The sequence below is a fragment of the Hydra viridissima genome, unplaced genomic scaffold (genome assembly GCF_058129835.1).
Source record: "Hydra viridissima isolate aposymbiotic clone 2 unplaced genomic scaffold, HvirCarnegie_v1 scaffold_3, whole genome shotgun sequence".
In the NCBI taxonomy this organism is placed as follows: Eukaryota; Metazoa; Cnidaria; class Hydrozoa; order Anthoathecata; family Hydridae; genus Hydra; species Hydra viridissima.
In genome coordinates this window covers 15,138,556-15,161,615 of record NW_028324302.1, presented here as the reverse complement: position 1 = coordinate 15,161,615, position 23,060 = coordinate 15,138,556, and the positions used below count along the sequence as shown (strand labels likewise).

At 28.8% G+C, this 23,060-nt stretch overlaps 1 protein-coding gene and 1 pseudogene across 4 annotated transcripts; one reads left to right on the top strand and one right to left on the bottom strand.

Annotated features, from left to right (window-relative positions):
- The first annotated feature begins 6,543 nt into the window (after nt 1-6,543).
- On the top strand, nt 6,544-7,416 carry LOC149891159 (uncharacterized; annotated as a pseudogene).
- Nucleotides 7,417-8,886: 1,470 nt separating this feature from the next.
- LOC145202337 (nose resistant to fluoxetine protein 6-like) lies at nt 8,887-22,296 on the bottom strand. 4 transcript variants are annotated; one of them, XM_090081357.1, is made up of 16 exons: nt 21,918-22,296; nt 21,359-21,489; nt 19,256-19,337; nt 18,853-18,934; nt 18,512-18,690; nt 18,090-18,266; nt 17,878-17,971; nt 13,219-13,311; nt 12,896-13,073; nt 11,768-11,847; nt 11,427-11,588; nt 11,092-11,221; nt 10,653-10,845; nt 10,371-10,513; nt 10,167-10,293; nt 8,887-9,625 (listed from the first exon to the last, which is right to left on the bottom strand). In XM_090081357.1, exons 1-15 carry the CDS (start codon nt 22,216-22,218, stop codon nt 10,180-10,182), a joined length of 2,139 nt encoding a protein of 712 aa, XP_089937483.1. In that variant the 5' UTR covers nt 22,219-22,296; the 3' UTR covers nt 8,887-9,625; nt 10,167-10,179. The 4 variants fall into 4 exon arrangements, with proteins under 4 accessions (XP_089937483.1, XP_089937485.1, XP_089937482.1 ...); XM_090081359.1 differs by having other exon boundaries at nt 18,518-18,690; XM_090081356.1 differs by lacking the exon at nt 8,887-9,625 and having other exon boundaries at nt 10,127-10,293.
- Nucleotides 22,297-23,060: the final 764 nt, after the last annotated feature.

Genomic DNA, 23,060 nt, shown 5'->3' with positions numbered 1-23,060 from the left:
TGTGTGTATTAATCAAAAGACAAAATCTCGCCTCATAAAAGTCACAAAAAGCCATTTATTTGATAAAAATACTTTGATTTCAGCCGCCCATTGAATAGTGAATGAATTTTATTCTTTTTGTGATACTCTTTTTAGTATAACAGACGAACCCTGAATTATGCAAGTCTGTCTATAACAGAAACCAATAACTCTAATATAAGCTTATAACAGTATGTTAAAACGAAGATCAAATAACAAAAAAGAAGGTTGTATTATTTATAAGTTATCTTATACTAAAAGAGAACGTTTTCTGACCAGATTGATTATTTATGAATTTTTTTTTTGACGAATTTTGTAAAATAAATAGTCCTTAGAAATAGGTTTGAAAAGGAACAAGTTCACAATTATTTCTTGCATTTTATGCCTAAAAGTATGTGAATATGTAAGGAACTTTTTAAATAATATTACTTGTATAAAAAAAGAGTATTTTTAGAAGTGTGATATTATTTATGAAGTCCTATTTAAGTTATTCACTCCATTAACAAAATAGAAAATTCTCTTCAGCGCCTAACTAGTTTCCCAAACATTTTCCGAGAGAAAAAAACTTTGCTTATTATTATTATTATTTCCTTATGCATTGACGAAATTTTTAAAGTAATTATTTGTTTGAACACTAGAGAATTAAAAGAAATGATTGCTCACAATACTCACGAGGTTTGCTGGAACCTTTTTAAAGTACTCATGAGATTAATTAAACAGTAATAGAAGAACTGTCACGAGATTTAACACTTTCATAGTCATAAAATTTTAATGACAAATTATGTGGAAAAACATTTTCGAAAAATCTTGCAAATCGTGCATTTTAAAATTTAATTTAACAGTACTTTTTAAAAGAAAAATCCGATAATTCGGACGGTTGAAACTCATGCGACATTGATTTTAGCTTGATGAAGAGTTTAAAAATTACGTCACACGTTATAGAACACAAAAAAAGAAAATTAAAAAATAATGAAGCTGGTGAACCATAAGAATTTTATTCCTGATTTTTTGCTGGGATTAAAAATCGCACTTTAGCACCTTAAAACATGTATTAAAAATTTCACCAAATAAATTGCAAATCTTCTATAAGATTCTTACTCGCTAGTAAAATTTTCCTAGGAGATTCTTACTCTGTTTGTGAGGTTCTTATATTTAATGTTTATTAAAATATCGCAATTCATACACAAAGCCTACCTAAAGGTGACAAACCAATTTTCGAAGAAAAGTCAAACAATATTTTCATAATGGAAAATTATGAATTATACTCTTTGAGTACACCTGGTGCTATGGTAGATAATTTATATATTTTAAAATCCAAATTTTGTTTCTATATTTTAATAATAAAAATTGCTTTATCTACTTACCCTGTTCTGTATGTCAATTCTATTGGCACCATTTTTAACTATATACGTATTAGTTTATTATTGTATAATTCATTCATTTTATCTATTTCATGTATTCAACAATCACTCTTAAACTTTTTAAAATTTTCGTCAGATGGGGTGATTTTTTCAAATTGCCGTCAATTGAGGCGATTTCTGACAATTTTAGGAGGTTTTGACAATTAAAAGTTGATAAACCGCGTAATCAGGGCATGTAATTTTACAAGACAATATACAACTAGGGCAATCATACACACCAAAAGTGTATACCTGCTGTAACTATTATTTACTCTTTTTTTTCGTTAAAGTTGTCCGAATTCACCTCAAAAATCGGAGTGAATTCGGGCAGTAGTTGTTTTTCATGTTGTACGAGGTTAGGGTTCCCTTGGAGTTAATTCATACGTACGTACTTTTTTTTTAAAAAAAAAACATAAAATTTTCTATTAATAATCACAACACTACTTGAAACGATAGTACCATACAGTGACACTGCAATAGGTAGTTTGGTAGCTTACCCTACCCATAACAGATATGGTACAAAAAAAGTTTGCAATAAACATTTATGAGCTATAACACTGTATTAGCAATAAAAGCACTATCGTATAGCAGAACTGCAATTGATAGTTGGGTACTGTACCCATGATAAATATGCTACCGCTCCTGGTACAAAAAAGTTTTTAAAGCACATTTATCACTTAAGCGTGCCATTCACGACTGTCCACTAAAAACTGCATGACGCCTTGTCCCAGTTCCCTTGGTGGTGCCAATAGACCAACAATATTAAGATAGAGCAACAAGATATATTTTGTTAACGTCAGATGTGACAAACTCTTTTGTTATTCTGCGGTATTGTTTTAGGAATAATATATCTGGTTTTTTTTGCTAGTATTATTAAGTAATTAAACTTTTTCTTAACTTTTGTTTGAAACTTTAGTACAAACTTCATAGTTTGAGCATTTATTCTTATTCAAATGTGTCCGATTCACGCCATTTTTCAATGAGGTTATGGCCTTTATACTTTCAACAAATATTTTTACTAGTTTCCCAAATCAAATCTTTTACTTGTCTATTCAAACCAAGATGGCATACAATAACAATCACAAATGTTACATCAAAATTTTTACAAACTATCTGCAATTAGTACTTCCAAACATAGTTTTACTAAATTCACGTAAAAACCTATCACACTCAAAGAATATTTATTTTATCACTAATGACATAATAAATTTAGCATGTCTTTTATTAAATAAGTAACTGATATTTAACACTATTTTCCAGCATTGAACTCTTTAGTTTGGTACACTGCATATAAAAGTCTTAAGGAAACAGGTTGAGACTGAAGCACATTTTGATAAAAACGAAAGATCTCTTGCGTTGTTCTTAGATTAACTGTTCGACATTTTTTTGAGATTCAAATCAACGACCAAGAATTAGTCCTTTAATTAAAAAAGGTGTTGTATAATACTGTGCTATATATTATAGTAGAGTGCTGGAATGGCACTTGATGGTGTAATGTTTTCAATGAAAACACAAAAGCTTTACCATTTTCATTACTTCTTAAAAAAGAAACTGTTTTTTTTCCCAATTGATTTAAATTGCAAAATGATATAATACAAAAGATAGCGATATTCTTATTTATTATTAGACAAACAAAAAAACCTATTTATAATAACACTTTCAATAACATAAAGTGAAGATGTCTTGATAAAGCTTGATTAGAAGTGTGATTATGCTAAAGCGTGATTACGACATATGAGTAAAACATCAAAAAATGTAATAGGCAAAAAAGGTGTTGTTAACAAATCATAAACTGAATAAGACAATTAAAACATATGTACATGAAACCATTATGTTTTCTGATGTAATTGACGCAGAGATATTTGGATATCTTTCATTTACAGGGGGTTGATATTAGGTAAATAGCAAGTATGGAGATGAATGGTTTGTTAATTCATGTTTGCAGTTTGAAGTTTTTCTAGACAACTCGTCTACAGACAATTTTATAGTTTTGCTTAACTTAAATAAGATATACTTTTTGTGTTAAGTTTTTCTTGTTAAGTAAACATTTGTTTTGTTATTTGTAAGGGTCTGCGTATTGTTTCATTTCCATATCGTTATCATACCGATATGATATCGGAAAAAAAAGTGTCATCGGAATGATTACGACGTAATATTGTTATAAAAATTTTAACCGGTATTGTAGTTAGTTTAAATCTCGGTATATACCGGAACTCTCGTCATTCCGATGATTTTTTTTTCCCGATATCATATCAGAATGATAACGATATGGAAATGAAACGATACGCAGACCCTTAGTTATTTGAATTAATAATGCTGTGCATAGAATGTAAATATAACCATGAAGTTTTTACTTGAGAGTATAAATATAATACGTTCTCAAAAATACATATGATTTTATCAGAATATGTTATTGATTTAACATTTAGATATAGATACAGTGTATTCAGAAAGTTTATACGAGGATAGATTTTTTGTGGTATCGTCTAGTTTTCTGATGTTAAAACTATCAAAACAAAAGATTTTTTAAATTTGTTTATTAAGTAACCTTTTTAAAGATTTAGTTAACCCAATAAAAAAGTTTTGCAATGGAATTTTATAAATTGATATATTCAAAATTACAAGAACAAGATAAAATTGGTTTGATAAAAACTTGCAATTAAATTTAAACGAATTGAATTTGCTTGCAAAAAACTTTCGTGAAAAAAATATTAAATTAAGAATGTAAGAGACGGTGTTTTTAATAATTAAATGTTTTATTTGTTAGTTGTTTGTAGTATGTAGCAATAGTAAGGTTTTGGATTTAGGGAGGTATAGGTTCTAGGGTCACGTAAAAGGTAAATGTGGAGGTCAGGATCGAGGTTGATGGTATGAGGGATAGTTTGGTTAGGAATGGGTAAGGTCTAATTGTTAAAGGGCTAATGCTGTGTTTACTGTCCTCAGTATATTCTATTATACAATATAACTAAATAAGCGTTCTATTAGTGTGTAATGGTTAGCAATCTTTTATTCATTACGTTTTTAAACTACAAATAATACTCTCTTACTCTATTAGCAGTGTTCGATACTGTTTTTATCAATTACTCTTCTTTTTATTCTTCTTTTTTAAAAAAATATCTCTTCTTTATTTGAAACGGCCAAAACTTCTGGTTATTCTTTTTTGAATAATATTTCTTCTAACTTCTGTTTAATTCCTTACTTCTTCTTTTTCTCTTTTGTTCACTTATAGAACTTCTTGTATATTCAAATATTTTTCAATCAGAAAAAGTTTTCTCTCTTTAAAGTTCTTCTGAAAACTTGACTCTATTTTTTTTGAACTTTTATAGCTTTTGGTTATTTTCCGTTACGATATGGCAGGTTGATGAGTCTTCGTGTTTATGTCTTTTCCCAGTTGTTGTTTTTTTAATTTTTCTCTTTTCCGTTTTATTATTTACTTATGTGACAGGTTGATGAATCATCGAGTGTACAACAATACATGGTCCCAACAACTTTCTCATTGTTTATTTGCCAATTGAATTATTCTTTAAGGAATCGTTGAATTCTCTGGTTAAATTACAAATATTTATTCTAGGACTTAATCGAACCTTTTCAATTAGCTTTGAAGGCCTACCAGACCTTGGAGAACCTTTGATAGTCTCAGTTTCTTTAAACTTTTTTAATGTATTTTAAACGCAGCCCTCTGAAACATTGACTAACTTTGCTATATCAACATTAGATTGATTTCCTTGTTTACATAACAACTTGCCCTTTAACGTTTTCAGGGATACTTTTCTTGCCCATTTGGTCAAAATTTTACCAGATCAGATTTGGCATTAATTATATCAAAAATTATCTAATATTTTATGAAAATATTATAAAAACAAAGAATGAATGAATAACACAAATGAACGAAAAAGGGTAAGTTTTTAAAAATATGAAGAAAAAAATATATATTGAACTTGGGGAACCTTTGTCTCATTTTTAGTAGAGAAAAAGTGTAAAAAAAATATCTTATTCCTTGTCTTGTTTTCGATCTATTTATTCAGGCATGAAAGGGTTTAATGACGTTTTTGTGTACTCACTTATTTGTCCTTAAAAATTGTATAAATGCCCACTGAACTTTAAATCATGCGCACTAAACTTTTTCTCTCTCAGAACTTTAAGTTCTTTCTCGTGACAAAAGGATGCACATTTAAGTTATGGGTTTTTAGGTTGCGTAATCAAACGCAACCTAAAAACTTACACTATGTAAACAAGCATTTGGTTGGTTTAAAGTTTATTTTATAGATATATAAGTGCACTTCTATAAAATGTTTAGTAGATTGCTCAGTTTTAGACTTTCGATTGTAATTTTAAACAACTGTCTCAGTTGATGAAACGACTTCATTATTCCATTAGTGTTAAAGCATGGTTTTATATTTTACATGTAAAGATGTAAAAAAAATTAACCATGTTTTTTGTTTTTTTTTATAAAAAAAAGATTTTATATTAAAAGATAATGTACTTGCAGGCGCTTGTGACTTGGTTGCAATTTGCAAACTTTTTTCACATGTTCAGACAAACATTGGTCATATTTACTGAGAAGCTCAATTACGCCCAAAAAGTGTGCATTTTATGGATCACCAGTGTGTTACTGGAACCCGAAAATGCTAATTTACGCTAAAAAAGAAATAGGACATCTATAAATACGATAAATAAGTACAACATCTCCATATTCATAAATAAATTAATAAATGGATATTTTAATTGATTTAAAAAATTTGGTCAACGTAAAAACGTAAAAGGTATGAAATTTAGCCGCAGAACTTAAAAATTGTATTTTTGACATCACGAACCTTTTCCATATTTGGAATGTGCTCATATATCTAAAATGTACTCATATATCTAAAATAAATTTAAACAATCAAAAAATATATATATTAGTGACATAGTTAGGTAGTAATACAAGAGGATTAGAGCAAATGATCCACTTAATGCTTTATAATAATTCAGCTGAAAGCTCTAATAATAGAAGATGATCAACAGACTTTTCAGCTCTTTATGCTCTTTACGGCTGATTTCCATGCTACATAATTTTCTTTATGTGAAGTTAAGTTTTCATAAGACAGTATCTTATCTTTTAACAGGTGCTGATATTAGTTTCAATGACGAACTTCAAGCAGTAATTAGAGATCCTAATGATAATAGATTAGAAGATATTTTGAATTTTGGAAATTTGGCTTTAAAGATGGCTGGAAAGCAAGGTAAAAGGGAGAAACAACTTACTTGTGACACTGCACAGTCAATTTACCACACATGCAATGGTATTGTTGAGCTATGTAAATCATTATTGGATAGCTCACATCAATATGTCATTCTTAGTGAGTTTTCTACTGATCCATTGGAAAAATAATTTAGCAAATCGCGCCAAGGTTTAGGAGGTACATATTTCATAACAGTACAACAAGTGATTGAAAAGTTAAATATTTCAAGAGCTAAGCTTTTGCTGTCACTTGATAACCCAGCTGTTGAGATAAGTCTTGATATAAACCATTCTTGTCCAAATTGTGGCTTTCTATTGGATGAGCCCTCTGCTGAGATATTTGACAATCTACCAGATCTCGAATCTTTTATTTCTCTCGATACAAATATGGCTCTTATATATATATATATATCAGGATATTTAACTCGTAAAGATAAAGAACCATCAGAAAATGAATTGCTAGATAAAACCACTTTTTACCATCAAAAGTATGGACAATACATAGACTCAATTGACCATGGTGGGCTTAATATTCCCACAGATTATACCTGTCAATGGGTAATATTTTCTTTTATAGTTTTCAATGCAATTAAGGATAGAGTATGCAGAGTATCATTAGGCAATATTCTAATGATGATTTCAGAGTTTTACAATTTTGAGATGCAGCGACACCATGGAAATATTCTTTCAAATATCTTTTTGAACAATTTATGTAAACTTCTGACTCCACGTTCAAATAAAGAACCAGCTCAAAAAATGTTGAAATCTTTTATTTAATTTCAGTTTTTAATTGTAAAATAAATTTTTTTGAGTTTATTGAGTTGAAATAAAATTACTAAACCGATTTTTTCAGTTTTTGGTGTTTATAAAATAGGCCCCCAGTCAGATACACCGTTTGAGCGTTGGCAAGGCCTGCAGTATAGATCGCCGTGACCTGGAAGATTTATTTATTTTAGTATGGAACACACTGAAAAACAAAGTACTATTTGTCATTGTTTTAGTGTTAGCCTATTAAATTTTCATCTTTAATCAAGTGATGACAATTTAATAAGATAAAGACTGTTATATATTACAGTGACATTTTTACACTGAATAAATGGATATTTTAAATGATTTAAAAAATTTGGTCAACGTAAAAACGTAAAAGCTGTGAAATTTAGCCGCAGAACTTAAAAAATATTTTTTAATAAATATTTGAAAAATAGAGGATAGCTGTTACAAAAAAATGTAAACTTTGAAAAATATATTTTAGACATTTAAACGGTATAAAAAGAAACTTTGATGCAATTAAAGTTCAGATCGCCATTTTTTCAGTACTTACGTAGAAAAGTCCTGTACCTAACTCGAAAAGCTGGAAAATAAACCAGGGATCCAAGTTGCTCGGCAAAGCCTTGTTGTTCTTGTATTGCTAGGAAACTTAGGTTGTCATACCCAGTTTATATGATGCAGTTTGGTCCACTTCCATTGTTCGTTAATATTCAAGGTCTTCCTCATTATTTAATACAGGGGTTCTCAACTTGGGGGTCGTGACCCCCAAGGGGGTTATACTACTTTTCTAGGGGGGTCATGAAAGTATTCCATTTTATCCATAAGGGGTCATTTACTTCTTGCATTTGATATAACTTTTTAAATATGCAGTATAGTTTATAACAGTATTATTACAAAGAATAAAGTTAGTTTTGAATTTTAAATTATTGTGAAAACTAGATAATTAACATCAATATCCTTATTATAATGTTTTCAAAATTGTCAGATATATTGGACAATGGTGATGTGATGCTATCTTCAGAAATTAAAGAAATGATAACTTAAAATTGAAGCATCTGAATTCAATAACCATTTTCTAAAGCTGTCAAATGAAATAGCAATATTGGTCAAATATCCATTGAATGCTCCTGTGACATTCATTCCAGATGAAAAAGATGCTGCACAGACACAGTTAATGCAACTGCAAGAAGATACATCTGCAAGATTGATGTTCGCAAAAGAGAACTTAGTTGTATTCTGGTCAAAAATTGGTGCCAGTTACCCAATGTTATCTGAAATGGTAATGCCAGTGCTATTTGCATCAACTTACAGGTATGAATGTGGATTTTCCGCAACTCTTATGTTAAAGACAAAATAAAGAAGTGTATTGAATATTGAATATGATATAAGGCTAGCACTATCAAAGACAAATCCAAGAATCGAAAAACTGTGTTCTAAAAAGCAACAACAACCATCACACTAACCAAATGAATAAAATAATTTTTTTTTTTTAAATTGAAACTCAGTAATTTTAATGTTTTTTTGGGAAAATATATTCAATATTTGCCAGGGGAGCCACTGTTTTCTGTTAAATCTCAAAGGGGGTGCTGGACTAAAAAAGGTTGAAAACCCCTGATTTAATATATAGATTCTGTATTTTTTATTCAACTTGAGCATATTTTGCGTAAATGCAGATGACAGAAAAATTCCTAATAATTTTCTGTTTTGAACTTTTACACGAGTTTTTATGGAAATTATGGAAAAGTTTCTTTTTGGATACAATCCCTTTTATCTTCTTTAAATCCTGGCATTTTCAAACTTTTTTTTCGGTTTTGCTGCAATCCTTCAGCATGATCAGTAACGTAACTACAGTAACTACAGTGCCACAAACATCTCAGATGTTTGTGGCGACGGAGTTTTGGTGTCAATATTTAATCAATTTTTGCACTCCGTCTCTAATATTTGCTTCTATCTTCTCTAGTTACACTACTTACTCTCATGGAATATATATAGTACAAGTTGATTGTTAAATCAAATTATCCTATCCAGAGAACTTTGACTTAAAGATCTTACCTTGATAATTAAAGATTATGCCATGATAATTGGTAGCGACAGAAATAAAGAACATTTAAAACACCTGCATGTTTGTTTTTAACTACCTTTCCCATTTCAAGAACTAAATTAGTTAAGCGCATAATTTTCTGCAGCACCATTCCAGACCCATTAAAACCATTTCCCTCTGAGAAAAAAAAATAAAACAAACAGCTTATATTTGTTTATAAATTTGAAAGAATTGCCGTTTTATAAATTTAATATTTGTTCATATAAAAAAATCCTTATCTTTAAAATATTTACATGTAAAAAAAATTTGTTTTCAAACTAATGAATAATTTTATACACCAAGGAATAATTAAACTTTTATTCTTTTCGTAATTTAAAAGACATTTTGATTGTCACAACTAATTTTTAAAAAATGTTACTAATTTTTTTAAAGGGTAGAAAATAGGAGGATAAAAATCACAAAAATAAAATAATTGACTCATTCAAATAGGACACACGAACAGTTTTGCATACAAGAATCATCGACGTTTTTTCTTAACTCGCAATTCAGTACATACATACTATTTGAATGGTATAATATATAATAACTTTTATTTTACATATAATAACTATATGTAATAACTATATGTAATAACTATTTAATAATCATATATAATAACTTTATAAGAACCGTATATAATTTTTCTTTTAGTAATAATTAGAAAAAGAGTATTTTATACATAAAACTTGATCTCATGCAATTCCAAAAATCATTTTCTCTAAATTGAAAGTCGGGTACTCAACACACAAAGCCAAAATAAAGGCGCAGGCATATGAAATCACCGTGACCGAAACAAAGTTGAACACCTTTTTGAGAAAAAAAGGGTGATAATAAATTGAAAAATTTCATTGATGAATTAAAAAATATTATTTTAAAAACTTACCATCATATTGGTTTGATAGAAAATCCCAGTCTCCTGCACGTAGTAGAAATACATGATGACAAAATAATGGACAAGATAGGCATCGAACGTTAGTCTACTTAATGGAATCCAAAATCGCCAGGATAAAAACTTGTTTATCATACCTTTTATAAAAATGACAATTTTTTTAACAAACCCAATAAAAAAAAGACGCCTTAAAAAGCATTAAGTGCAATTTTTAATTTTAATATTTTATATTCATAATTATTAAAGCTAAAAAAACATCCTTAACAGATTACAGACCTCCAGCATTTACATGACATGCATACACAACCCACGCCACTGCACATGACCAAGCTACTCGATGAAAGGTTCCATAAATGACATTTTCTGCGTCGTTGAAGAAATATCCGTGTATTTTGAATACATGCCATGGTCCATAAACAACAGCAAGAGCAATTGAGATAGAGAAACACCAACCAGTAAAGAAAAATACCTAAGAAAGAACAGTAAAAACAGTTTAGAAATTGTTTGAAAAAAAAGTTCTTTTTTAAAACACGGAAAATCTTTAGGCGCAACACAAATATTTCACAAAATATTTGCCAAAATAAATATTTATATAAATAAATATTAATATAAATAAATATTTATACAAATAAATTTAAATAAATATTTATATAAATAAATTTAAATAAATATTTCACAAAATATTTGCCAAAATAATGCAAGTTAAACAAGTTACTTTCTTATACTTTTCTTTTACTGAAATGTTTCTCGAAAGAATGTACCCGAGTAGCATTCCGATAACGTACGCAGAGAATCTTGTGTAAGGCTTCTCATAAACATTGTTCTGATAACCATTTGAACGAACGCTAAAATGTCATATCTTATCAACTACTACCATTGAAAAATATATGAAAAATCTACAATTTGCCTTTTTAATACAAACAGCAAATTATTTAACCTTTTTGTTCACAAAAACTTTGTTCAAAGCTAATAAACAAAACTATTACGTACAACATTTACAAAACAAAAACTTAAAATAATCGTATAATTTGGTTATTTTAAGCAACTTACAATCGTGGATTATTTGGCAAAAATAATGCAGTGATAAGAGTTGGGTAATCGTTTAGTCCCACAATTAGTGCCGTGCATAACAACGAGATTGATGTAAGCACACCAAACAAAAGAAACGGTAGCACATAACGCTTTGATTTTTGCGCATGTTTTTTATCCAACCTAACAAACACGTGTCTTTGAATGCTCAAATATATACTTGTTGTTTGTGATTAATAAAATTTAAAGATATAAAAAAAAACAACGAAAAAAAAAACAATTTAGTATTGTTAAAAACATAACAAAAAACCAGTTTTTATGCCATTAGATCTCATAAAAAAGTATTGTCAAAAATTTTATACCAGTACAATGCATATAATATTATTGGACTGATGATGTAAAACTGCATGTCGTTTGCTAAGTACCATGACCAACCTAAACACTGATCAAATAGCATTAATTATAATATATATATATATATATATATATATATATATATATATATATATATATATATATATATATATATATATATATATATATATATGGTTCACGTAGGAAATAACAAAGTTATAAATATTATAAATTTGAATCCTGTAAATAAAACCATCATATGAAAGAACCTTTTATGTAAAATTTGATTAAATACCCGATTAATTTAAATGCGCTATCAGTCTAAAATTCACCCGTAAAGAACGAAGCCGGCACCGGTACATTACTAACAACGTTTGTAAAGTACACCTATGTGGGAAGCTAAGTTTTCATAATGCCTAAGTTATACTTAGTTGTTTTGTTAATGTTGACTTTCGAATCAACTCGTTTATTAGGTATTCTTTAACTTGGTTCTTGTAAATGATTTGCTGACAATACAAATTTGCTGACAATACAAATTTGCTGACAAGCTGAAAATGAAGCTACAAACTGAAGAAAAACGAAGCTAAAGAACCAGAGGAATGATGAAAAGTTAATATCTACTGGTACTGTAACTGTAGAACTGTAAATGACACAACTGAAAGAAGAGTTAAATAAATTCAAGATTTCAATGCCGTTCTGACTAAAAATGAAGAGCAAAACCAGTTCTTACATCAAGCTGTATAAGAGCATCAAAAATTCTTCCTAGATGCCAGTAAAAGAGGTATTGTTTCACGACTGTCCCCTTAATTTATACAAAAACTTACTGACAATTAGTATAGACAGACTATAGTGCAGCTTGCCAGGGAATACAAAACTTAGTTGACTTTTCATAGCAATCATGCAGTTGCATTTGACTTAGTGACAGGAGACCATGCATTTGTCTTTACTTTTGTTATGTTTTATCAGACTACTGCAGTGGCTGGGGAGCACACTATACACTAATCTGAACATAACAGCGTACCTGTTACAAATTTTGTATTTTAATGATAACCACTAACCAATAATGACTAATCACCAATCAGTACCTGTTAAATAACTTCATAAATGGTAAACAGAAACAAAAATCCAAAACACACCTGTTTCATCATATTGGGAGGATAAAAGTTGTTAATGTAAAGAAGATTTGACCACCAATACTTGCTGCATGACTTTTGCCCTCCATTATTTTGTATTTGTTTAGCATAAGGTCCAGTTAGAGCCAGTGGAAATAGATTTAGCCAAATTAAAATTACAAACCCATATGTTGGTGTCAATCTTTAACAAAATAAAAAATAAAAAACAAAAAAAAAATAATAATAAAACGTAGAAAAAGTAAAAAATAAAAAATAAAGAGGAAAAGAACAAGAACAATCAAAAATTTTCTTATAGTTCTTTAAAATTATATTATATAATACTTTACCTGATGAACCTGTGAATATAAAACTTCCAAATGGGCAACTTTCCATTATTTGAATCCATTTTTCGCAAACTCAAATATGTTACAAGAAAACCACTTTAAAAAAAAGTCAAATATGTTACAAGAAACCTCACCCGATATACCAGAGAAACCCTTTGAGGGATTGAAACTAGATACCATTGGGTGACAAATAATTGAAAAATTCAAATCAGTTAATTTCATCTTTTCAAATAATTACCTCTCAAAAGTTTATGGTTAAATCACTATTTTTATCAGAAATATTTTTCCCTTTTTGAACGCCTAAATGATATTTTTGTCACATGTCTTATAAAATAACAAAGAAAGGTAACTTGCATGTACAAAAAAGTCATTTAGGTTTTTTTTTTTCTATAACTTCATTATTACGAAGAAAGTCTCAGTGTAAATTTTTGCATTAAATTCGTAGTGAGAAGACAAATTGATTAATGCAAAAATTTACACTGAAATTTATGGTTAATACAGAGTAAACACTTTTATATTGTTTTAACAACTTATTCTTAAGTTCATAAAATACATACACAACCAATAAACTTTAGGAAATTAATATTTGAATTGTTATTTTGATATTCTAACTGTACCTTTAACAATATTTTAATAATTTTTCTTCAATTTACTGCATCAAAAACTGGGAATCATACTAAATTAATGAAGTTTCGTTTCTAATTTTGTAAGTGTTAGTACAAGTGTTTGGCATTGTATTCAACAACACATCTAAGAAGCTGATTTCCATATTCTGGATATGAAGTTGATCTTTTGTATCTGACCCAGTACATCATGAGATCAGAATGCATGGCTTCAGTGGTTTGTTCACTGTTTACTCCAAGACTTTGTCCTTTTTTTTGTAATAAACTGATGGATATGATGAAAAACAGCGTGAGCTTTTAAGTAACAGAAATGGGAAGGTTCAAATAGGACTCTTTAAATTTTTCAATTTTGCTAGAAAAGTTGGGATTCAGGTTATTGCCAAAGCATGACAAAACAACTTCTTTGAAAGCTTTAAATGTCTCAATAAAACCAATAGCCTGAAATGCAGATGACTTTTCTACTATACTTTGCAGAAAATCAACATTCTGTAATACCTTATGACAGTCATTTCTGATGAATTATCCTCCATGATATGGCTGTAGAGAAATGTGAAGAGACACCGGCCAATTTTTTCCATCAGATCAAACTGATAGAAGAAACTTGAAAAGGTGGTTCACAATTCTAAGCAAAAAATGCAGTTTCATTGAAAAAACAATTTCAAGTGTTAGCTTTGAATCAGGGAGCTAATAATTGGTGGAAAAATTGTGTTGTCAAATAGTTTTCCTTGCTTAGCAGCCATCCCCAATTTCCTGAAAACTTTTTTCTGAGCAATGCAAATGTTCTTGGTTCAACACAAAGTTGAAGACTGCTCAAGTTAACTGTACACCAACAGCAAGATAATTTGCTTCAATGAGACTGAAGGCCACAGGTTAAGCTGGCAATCTTCATATCTGATGATATCACAAATGGAAGGTTTTCTACTTGCAAAAGATCAAAAGTTTTCTTGACATTGCTATAATTTTCTGGAATCTGTTTAGCAAAAAGGCAATCATAAGTTGATGCTTAACACTAGTGTCTTTTGAAGTTTCACCACAGAGAAGTTTCATACTTTTTTTATAGAACCTTTTAAAAGATCTTTGTCTTGAATTATTGAGAGGCTAATCTTTAAAAAGGACTGCCCACCATCAATTCCAATGAAATGATGAAATAGTCACTTCTCACATTTCTTGCTTCCAAAATGTGTTTGACAATTCTTCTCAGACTTTAAAAGTGAACAACTTTTCATTTTTGTTTTGAACTTTTCCATTAGTTGTACCTCAGTAATTAAAAACTTGTTTGAAAGAGTTGTTTTTCTTTCTGCTAATTTCTATGAAGTTGGGCTGTACAATTTGAACATCTGTGAATCTATTCAAAACTGTGACCAGTTTTCTCATCTTAGTATTTGAAAGCACAGTGTTGATCTGAACTTGAACCATTTTATCAGTTGATATAGTTTTAGGAGGAACTAAGCATTTTGGTGTTTTTGACATAAAAGCACTTGGAAAAACATTAAAATTTGGCATCCTTCTTTACACTAATAAGAAAATTAACATAGAACACAGTGCCAGATAAAGTTTGAAATCATAAACAGGACATGAACCACAAGCTCAGAATAGTATCATAAACATTACGCATTTCTGATAGAAAATAGGAAATAAACTTGTCTTAAACAATAAACCTAACTTATTCAAATTTCTTCAGAAAGTAGAATCTCTTATTAACATGGTCATTCAACCTAAAACACTAAAAGTATGTAAAATATATTTGGCTATTATTATGATATTACTAAGGAAAACCTGGCTGAATTGGAAAGTCTCTTCCACCTTGTGGTTGTCTTAAAGTGACTGTTCCTCCTGGAGAAGCACTTTTATAATCAAAAATTGAGTTAATTCACAATCAGCTTTTTCCATGAATAAAAAGCAAACAGTTTTTTAGCAATCCTCATGTGTCTTTGATGCATAAGGCATTTTAAAAAGAAATTTTACAAGAAATTTAAAAAGCAGTGCCTCAGAAATAATTTTTTACATGCAATTTCACAAGAACTGCACACCAACTTTCAGGAACTTAATAAAACATAACTCAATGAAATTTTTAAAAGGCTTTCTTTGATTTTTAAAAATTATCTGGTTTATTCATATTTTTAAGATAAAAATATTTAATGCATTTTAGGCTAAATTGATTTAACTGGTTAGTTGACCTTCATTAACACTGTTTGGAACTACATGCTTTCTAATGACAATGTAATATTAACTGTCTCAGTCTAATAATATTATTATACTCAATTTTAATAAGTTCATCATAAAAAAAAATTTATATTGAGAATTTCTCCACAATAGTGGAGTTCTAGAGAAAAAATTCATAAAATAACTTTTGTGTGCATAGAAGTAACTTTTCTTTCTTATTTTATTAGACATGTGAAAATAATGTCATTTAGATGGTCAAAAATGGGAAAAACTTTCTGACAAAAATGGTGTTTTAGCCATAGACTTTTGAGAGGTAATTACTTGAAAAGATGAAATTAACTGATTTCAATTTTTCAATTTTTTTTTATCAGCCAACGGTATCTAATTTCATTCCTCTAAAGGGTTTCTCCAGTATATCCAAGTGAGGTTAGAGGTCCTCTTTGGCAGGAGGTGTAAAAAAAAGTCAAATATGTTACAAGAAAACTGCTTTAAAAAAAGTGAAAAGAAACAAAATACAGGGTGCGGCAGCGATTCGCAAACTAATTTTTGGCTAGGTTTTGTGATGTAAGTAAAATACTTCCGCAATTTGTTTTTGTTGATTAATGGTCAATGACTGTCTTAGATTTTAATAAAATTGTGAATACAAAACATTTTAGTTAAAAGTTTTACAATGGAAGCCAAAAGAACCGAAGTTTTAAATTTGATTCACGCGGGTTTGTCTGCACGTGAAGTGATTCCTGTTTCTGGAGTATCTAAAACTACATTTTACAAAGTGAAAAAACGTGGCAGTGCTAAAAGAGCCAAAGTGCCATCTCCATGGAATAAAAAAGTTGATAAAAAGTTCACAGAAAAGCTTAATAAGCATGTTGAAAAGAATCCTACTGTATCCATCAGAAAGACAGCAAAATTGTTCAATATTGATGAAAGGACAGTCAGAAGAACTCTAAAAACACTTGGAAAAGTCAGTGTGGCCCGACCTTCATGTCAACTTTTAACAGAAAGACTAAAAACTTTACGGTTGGAACGATCAAAGAAGCTTCTGAATCAGCTAAAAAACCATGCTTCGTCAACAGTTTTCTCAGATGAAAAACTTTTTAGTGTTGACTGTGTGATAAATAGGCGTAATGACAATTCATTTTATAGAAGGGTGACAAAGCACCACCTGTGTGTCACACCAAGCACCCTCAGTCCATCATAATGCTAGGAATCATCGCTTCTAATGGAGAGAAATGTCCACCAATCTACATCAAAGAGAAAGAAAAAGTTACCTCTGATGTGTATATTCGCTTACTAAAACACTATGTGGTGCCATGACTGAAGAAGACATTCCCAGAAAACAATTACATCTTTTAACAGGACAATGCACCTTGTCATGGGTCCAGAAAAACTCAACAATATCTTCAGGTTAATATGACTAATTTCTGGCCCAAACACTTTTGGCCACCATCCAGCCCTGACCTGAATCCCCTTGACTATAGTGTGTGGAGCGTAGTTGAGAGTAAGGCTTGCAAAAAGACCCACTCAAGTCTAAAGTCACTAAAGTTATTAATTACCCGTGCTTGGAACTCAATGTCAAGGGACTATATAGTAAGCACCTGCCAGTCCTTCCGTCCTAGGCTTGATGCAGTGATCAAATAAAAAGGAGACTTAAATGAATCTTAAGGTGGGAAAAGTATTTATCTTCAACTTTTCTCCTATTAATATACCATGAAAATAATTTTTTAGTACTTTAAAAATTCATTTTGAAAAATGTTCTAAAAAGTTCGCGAATCGCTGCCGCACCCTGTAAATTAAATTAAATGTTAACAATTAAAAACTTTTTATAAAAACTGTACACATTTTAAACTGCTTTATTTCAATTACAAAACCAAAATACCTTAGCATGAAAAAAGAATCCACTGACACATAAGCATTAGCAACAGCCAGAAAACTGAAACTATGGATAGTTTTCATAGAAGATAAAAGATTTTCTAAAACAAAATAGTGTAAATTTTGTTTTAGTTTCCACAGCTCAAACAAAACTTATGCAGGAATTTTCAACACAAAATAAGTATGAAAAAACATAAAGAAACAAATTAAATTTCTCACCAGGAAGTTGGCCAGAAACAGGTACAAAATACATGTGACCTAAAATAACCCATGTCATGCTTATGACACGAATCCCATTTAATGATTCTACAGCACCTTTTGGAGACAATGTTGATAGGATAATTGGAATATTCTTTTTACATGAAAAGCATAGAAAAAATTCCTTCAGTTTGCTACCTTAATAAAAAGATTTTATGTAAAGCAAGCAGATTCAAAATTTGTTAAAGTGTTTGACACACAATAATATTATACGCCACTTATAGATATAAATGGAGTATAATATTTAAAAATGAATTTATGTGAACCTGAGTCATAAAAACCAGCATGATGAAAAAACAAATTGAAAGAAAATGATCATGAATTACACACAAATTAAACTAAAATTAAATTAAAATTTTAGTAGTAACTAAATAATTAGCTACTTTTACTTAAAAGCTTTTCCTCCACAATATCACCATTTGCTTCAATAAGACCATTTACAGAAAGCTGTGATTGATTGCTTTCATATTTAATTTGCAGCGCTGAAAAATTGGAGTAACCTTTTATGTCATCCAAGAGTGTTCCAAAAATGCATAAAAACATAAACAACCCACAAATCACCCTGTATTTTAGAAAGTAAAAGAAAGTAATTGGCTTTTCTGATGTCTAGCTCTTTTAAAAGGTATTTCTACTAGTTTTATAAAAAAGAAATATTTATGTACAAAATCCTTAAAAGAAAACTAAAAATTAAAGAGGCACTTTTTTTATATACAAAGGTGTTTACATGGTGATGATAGCTCCTGTCTTGAACTGAGGTGGAGAGTTACAAGTAACAGGTTGTGAAAAGACAATTGCTTTTTTTGTATCTAAAGGTAATTTAAAAAAGGTAATTTAAAAAAGGTAATTTAAAAAAGGTAATTTAAAAAAGGTAATTTAAAAAAGGTAACTTAAAAAAGGTAACTTAAAAAAGGTAATTTAAAAAAGGTAACTTAAAAAAGGTAACTTAAAAAAGGTAACTTAAAAAAGGTAACTTAAAAAAGGTAATTTAAAAAAGGTAAAAAGTTCTTAATGATTGAAATTTGATTTAAAATTTTTCCTTAACTTAGTGTAAGCAAGATCAAAAGGAATCTACTCCTTCTATTATAAATCTATTATAAATAGTCAAAATTTTAATATAAAATAATTACAGGCAGCAACATTGTTAAGAACAGCAACAATGTCTTCCTCAGTACACTGCTTTGGAACACAAACCCCAACATGGCCTTGAAGCTGTGAAGTTTAGTTAAAAAACAAAATTAAAACAAAAAGACACTTTTTAAAAAAAAAAGAGAATGCATATGAAGCAATAACCTTTCAATACTACTATCTCAACCAAAACAATTAATGGACAACAGAACAAACTCGTTTACAGAAGTGCATTAATACATTTGTTATAGTACCAGTGCAAGTATAGTTTTTTTTTATAAACCATTTTGGTAACTTTTGACATATCTTAATTTGAATAGCAATATACTGTATTCAACAATAAAAACACTCAACCTTTATGAAACAATTATAAAATTTAATTGTAGATTAAATTCTTCAGTAAAAACACTTTTGATGATACTTTTCTTTTCTTATAATTTCCTTGTAAAATATTCAATTGTGTATTTAAAAATTTTTGGGGATATTTTGATTGACAAATTTTATTAAAAGCAACTCCCTAATCTTTAATAAACCTTAAAGGTGAGCTTAAAGGCTTTTATATACACTCACAAAATCATTGGTTTCTTTAAATGGGAGAGAATTGTTTTCAAGTATAATTTTTTCTTCTACACAATAATAAGTTTCTCTGACTAACTAAATTTCAAACAAAACGAAGTACATTTATTTACAACTGTGTTAAAATAATGGAAAATCAATTGATTTGAAGTACACACAGGCCCAGAAAATGGCTACTTAGACAATTTTATGAATAAACGTTTAGAGCATCATTTTTATTTTAATATTTGATTTAGGCATTTCCAATATTAAAAGTTTTAAGAATTCTGCATCATAAATAGATTTTTGTAACAATTCCAGTATGGTTTGTGATCCTGGAATTGTTTTTTCTCTGAAGGAATAGTTTTATTCGTATCAAAGTAATATATGTAAAATGTAAACTGTATATAAAAATATACAATACACTTACTAAACATAAATATACACTAATGTAATATTTTTATCAAGATTTTAGAAATTCAAACTTATATATACAGTGAACATCTGCAAAAATGAAAGTTGCTTAAATCAAAATTTGCTTTATTGAACAAAATTTTTGGTCCTTAGAAAATTCTTTTGTTTACAATAAAATTAAAAACAAAATATGAGGCAAAAACATTCATTATAGCAGATTTTGACTATAAAAAAAATACAAATAAATTATGATTTATGTTTATATACAAGATAAATATATTTTTAGTGATCTTATTTTTCTAACCAATTTCATCAGCACAAGTACAACAGCCATTTTTTAAATGTACATATAAAAATTCAATCCATACATGTCTACTAGCACAGATTTTAAAAACGCTGTGTGATTGAGTATTTTATTTTGAAACATCTGAGCTAAATCTGTGATATTTTAAAGTCATTTGCTTACACCACTTTCCTTTTCTTACAAACTTATCACCTCAAATCTCTTTGTATTCTGCATACATTTTCTGATGATAGGACATTTTTCTACTCTTCATTGTTATGTTATTCACAATAGATCTGAATTCACATTTCAACTTTATTGCTATTGTATTTTATCATCAAAAACCTTTATTAGCCTTTAAAGTATTATTTTCAATAACACTGAAGCCCTAATGAAACACTAGTGGTTTGAATACATGAAAACTTTGAATTCAAATAGAGTATTAATATTGTATTTAAGGATGATAATAGTGTAAAATATTGTACGCACTTAATAATAAAAACTAAAATTTTATTTTCATCTGTGTGTTTTCTTATAACTTATATTTTGAGCCACTATTAATTTTAGGTCTTAGGTTTCAAATATAAAATCAGGAACTCAAAATTAGCCTTGCTGATAGAATTGAGCAGATTTAAAAGCTTGGAACAACACATCTTTTGAGATGAGAATTCATTTAAAATACTAGGTTTAACTAAATAGATCAATTATTTGATCTTTACTGGTTATAAATGTGGTAAAACTATCAGTAGTTATGAATAACAATTTTTTCAAAATGTTGTATAAAATTTGGGTTTTACAATGGGCTCAAATCAATATCTACATTAAAAAAGTAAAAAAAACAACAACAACAAACCGGAATTACAGAAACTTGTAACTGAGCTAAACAGTATTTTGCACTATCAATGCTAATGCATTCATCATAGGAGCCAAGCCATTTCAGGTTACCTTGTAGAATACCTTGCGGTTTTGGTAATGCATCAACATCTGAAAGACATAACTTTGTAATTGTCTTACCCTACCTAATATAAGTACAAATACAGCAAATATAACCTTTAGTCTAATAATAGGTATGTATGTATGTATGTATGTATGTATGTATGTATGTATGTATGTATGTATGTATGTATGTATGTATGTATGTATGTATGTATGTATGTATGTATGTATGTATGTATGTATGTATGTATGTATGTATGTATGTATGTATGGATGCATGCATGCATGAATGCATGTATGTATGTATGTATAATAATAATTTTGATTCTTTGACTCAAGATATTTGGATATAAAACTTCTCTGATAAGGTAGATAAAAATAACATAAACTTGCCATTTAGACTCATCCTTGATTAATCACTATTTTTAAAGATAAAAAACAAACATTAAAACATTTTAATACAAATTTATACTTACACTTTCCAAGAGGAGATGTAAATAACTTCTTAATTATCTCACTGGTGTTAAGACCAAGAAAAGGTAATGTTAGATTGGCTACAACAGCTGTACACTCTACTGAAAGTTTAGGTAAGCTTTGCATTTTTGAACTTGCATTTCCAAATTCATCAAAATTTTTTTCTCTGAAAAACTTGTTCATCTTTACAAACTTAGTTAACATATTTATGTTAAATAAGTCTTTAATGGCTGAATTATCTTCAACATTGCCATTTACCATAAATAAACAAAGAATGCTTAGCAAAGCTACTTCTTTAAACATTGTTTCTTCACATTCACTTTCTTTACTAGAATTTTACAGCTACCTAAATTGTCATAACCAAAACATTATTTAAAAAAAGTCTAAAAACCATGAACATATGGTAAATATCCAATAATATTTGGCTATGGATCAATAGGACTACAAATACCTATTGGCAATAAAAAGATGTTTTGAACAATGCATTATAACTATATATGGTATTAACACTGCTAATACCAAAGTAATAGGTTCTTACAATGAGTTTACAAGTATAACTTCAGCCACAAAACCATAAGGTTTTTTTTCTCAGTAAGCTTTATGCAATAGTATGTGTGTTATAGCTTAGGTTTTTATTATTAAAAAAAGATTCACAAAAAACTGGAATTTTTTTCTTCTTTAAAAAGGACATTATTCATAGATCTCGAACTTGTATTAGTTTTACAGAGTGTTTTACAATGGTTTTAGAAGACCCCTATTTTTCAACTTTTATTAAAATTAGCCATAAGGAAACAAAGAATACTTAGTTTAATGTTTTAATGTCTGAAATTAAAACAGAACAAATAGAACAAATAACTAATAAAAGTTGATAAAAAAGAAATCATTAAATTGTTTAGTTTAACAAAATTTATTCTTAATTTTTGTTTGAATTAGTCTGACAAAAAATCCCAATACATTTTTTGGCATACTTTCTACAATACTAAATAAAAACCAAATATTGGTCAAAATCAACACTTTTAAAAAGTTTTTGCAAACTGAACTACAAAATTAATTATTCTCAATTAAACTATTTATTTCCAACAGTATTGATATAATGTTAAAAGTAAATAGATAATTTACTTTGCTTTCCCCTTTTTATTCAGTTC

Bases quoted from the DNA above. Each gene is read 5' to 3' on its own strand.
- LOC145202337 (XM_090081357.1), bottom strand. From the start codon at position 22,218: ATGTTTAAAGAAGTAGCTTTGCTAAGCATTCTTTGTTTATTTATGGTA. The intron at 13,312-17,877 runs GTATTTTGGTTT...TTTTTTTTAAAG, and splicing joins GATTCTTTTTTCATGCTAAG to TGGTTTTCTTGTAACATATT. The intron at 11,589-11,767 runs GTATAAAATTTT...CGTGTTTGTTAG, and splicing joins ATATTATATGCATTGTACTG to GTTGGATAAAAAACATGCGC.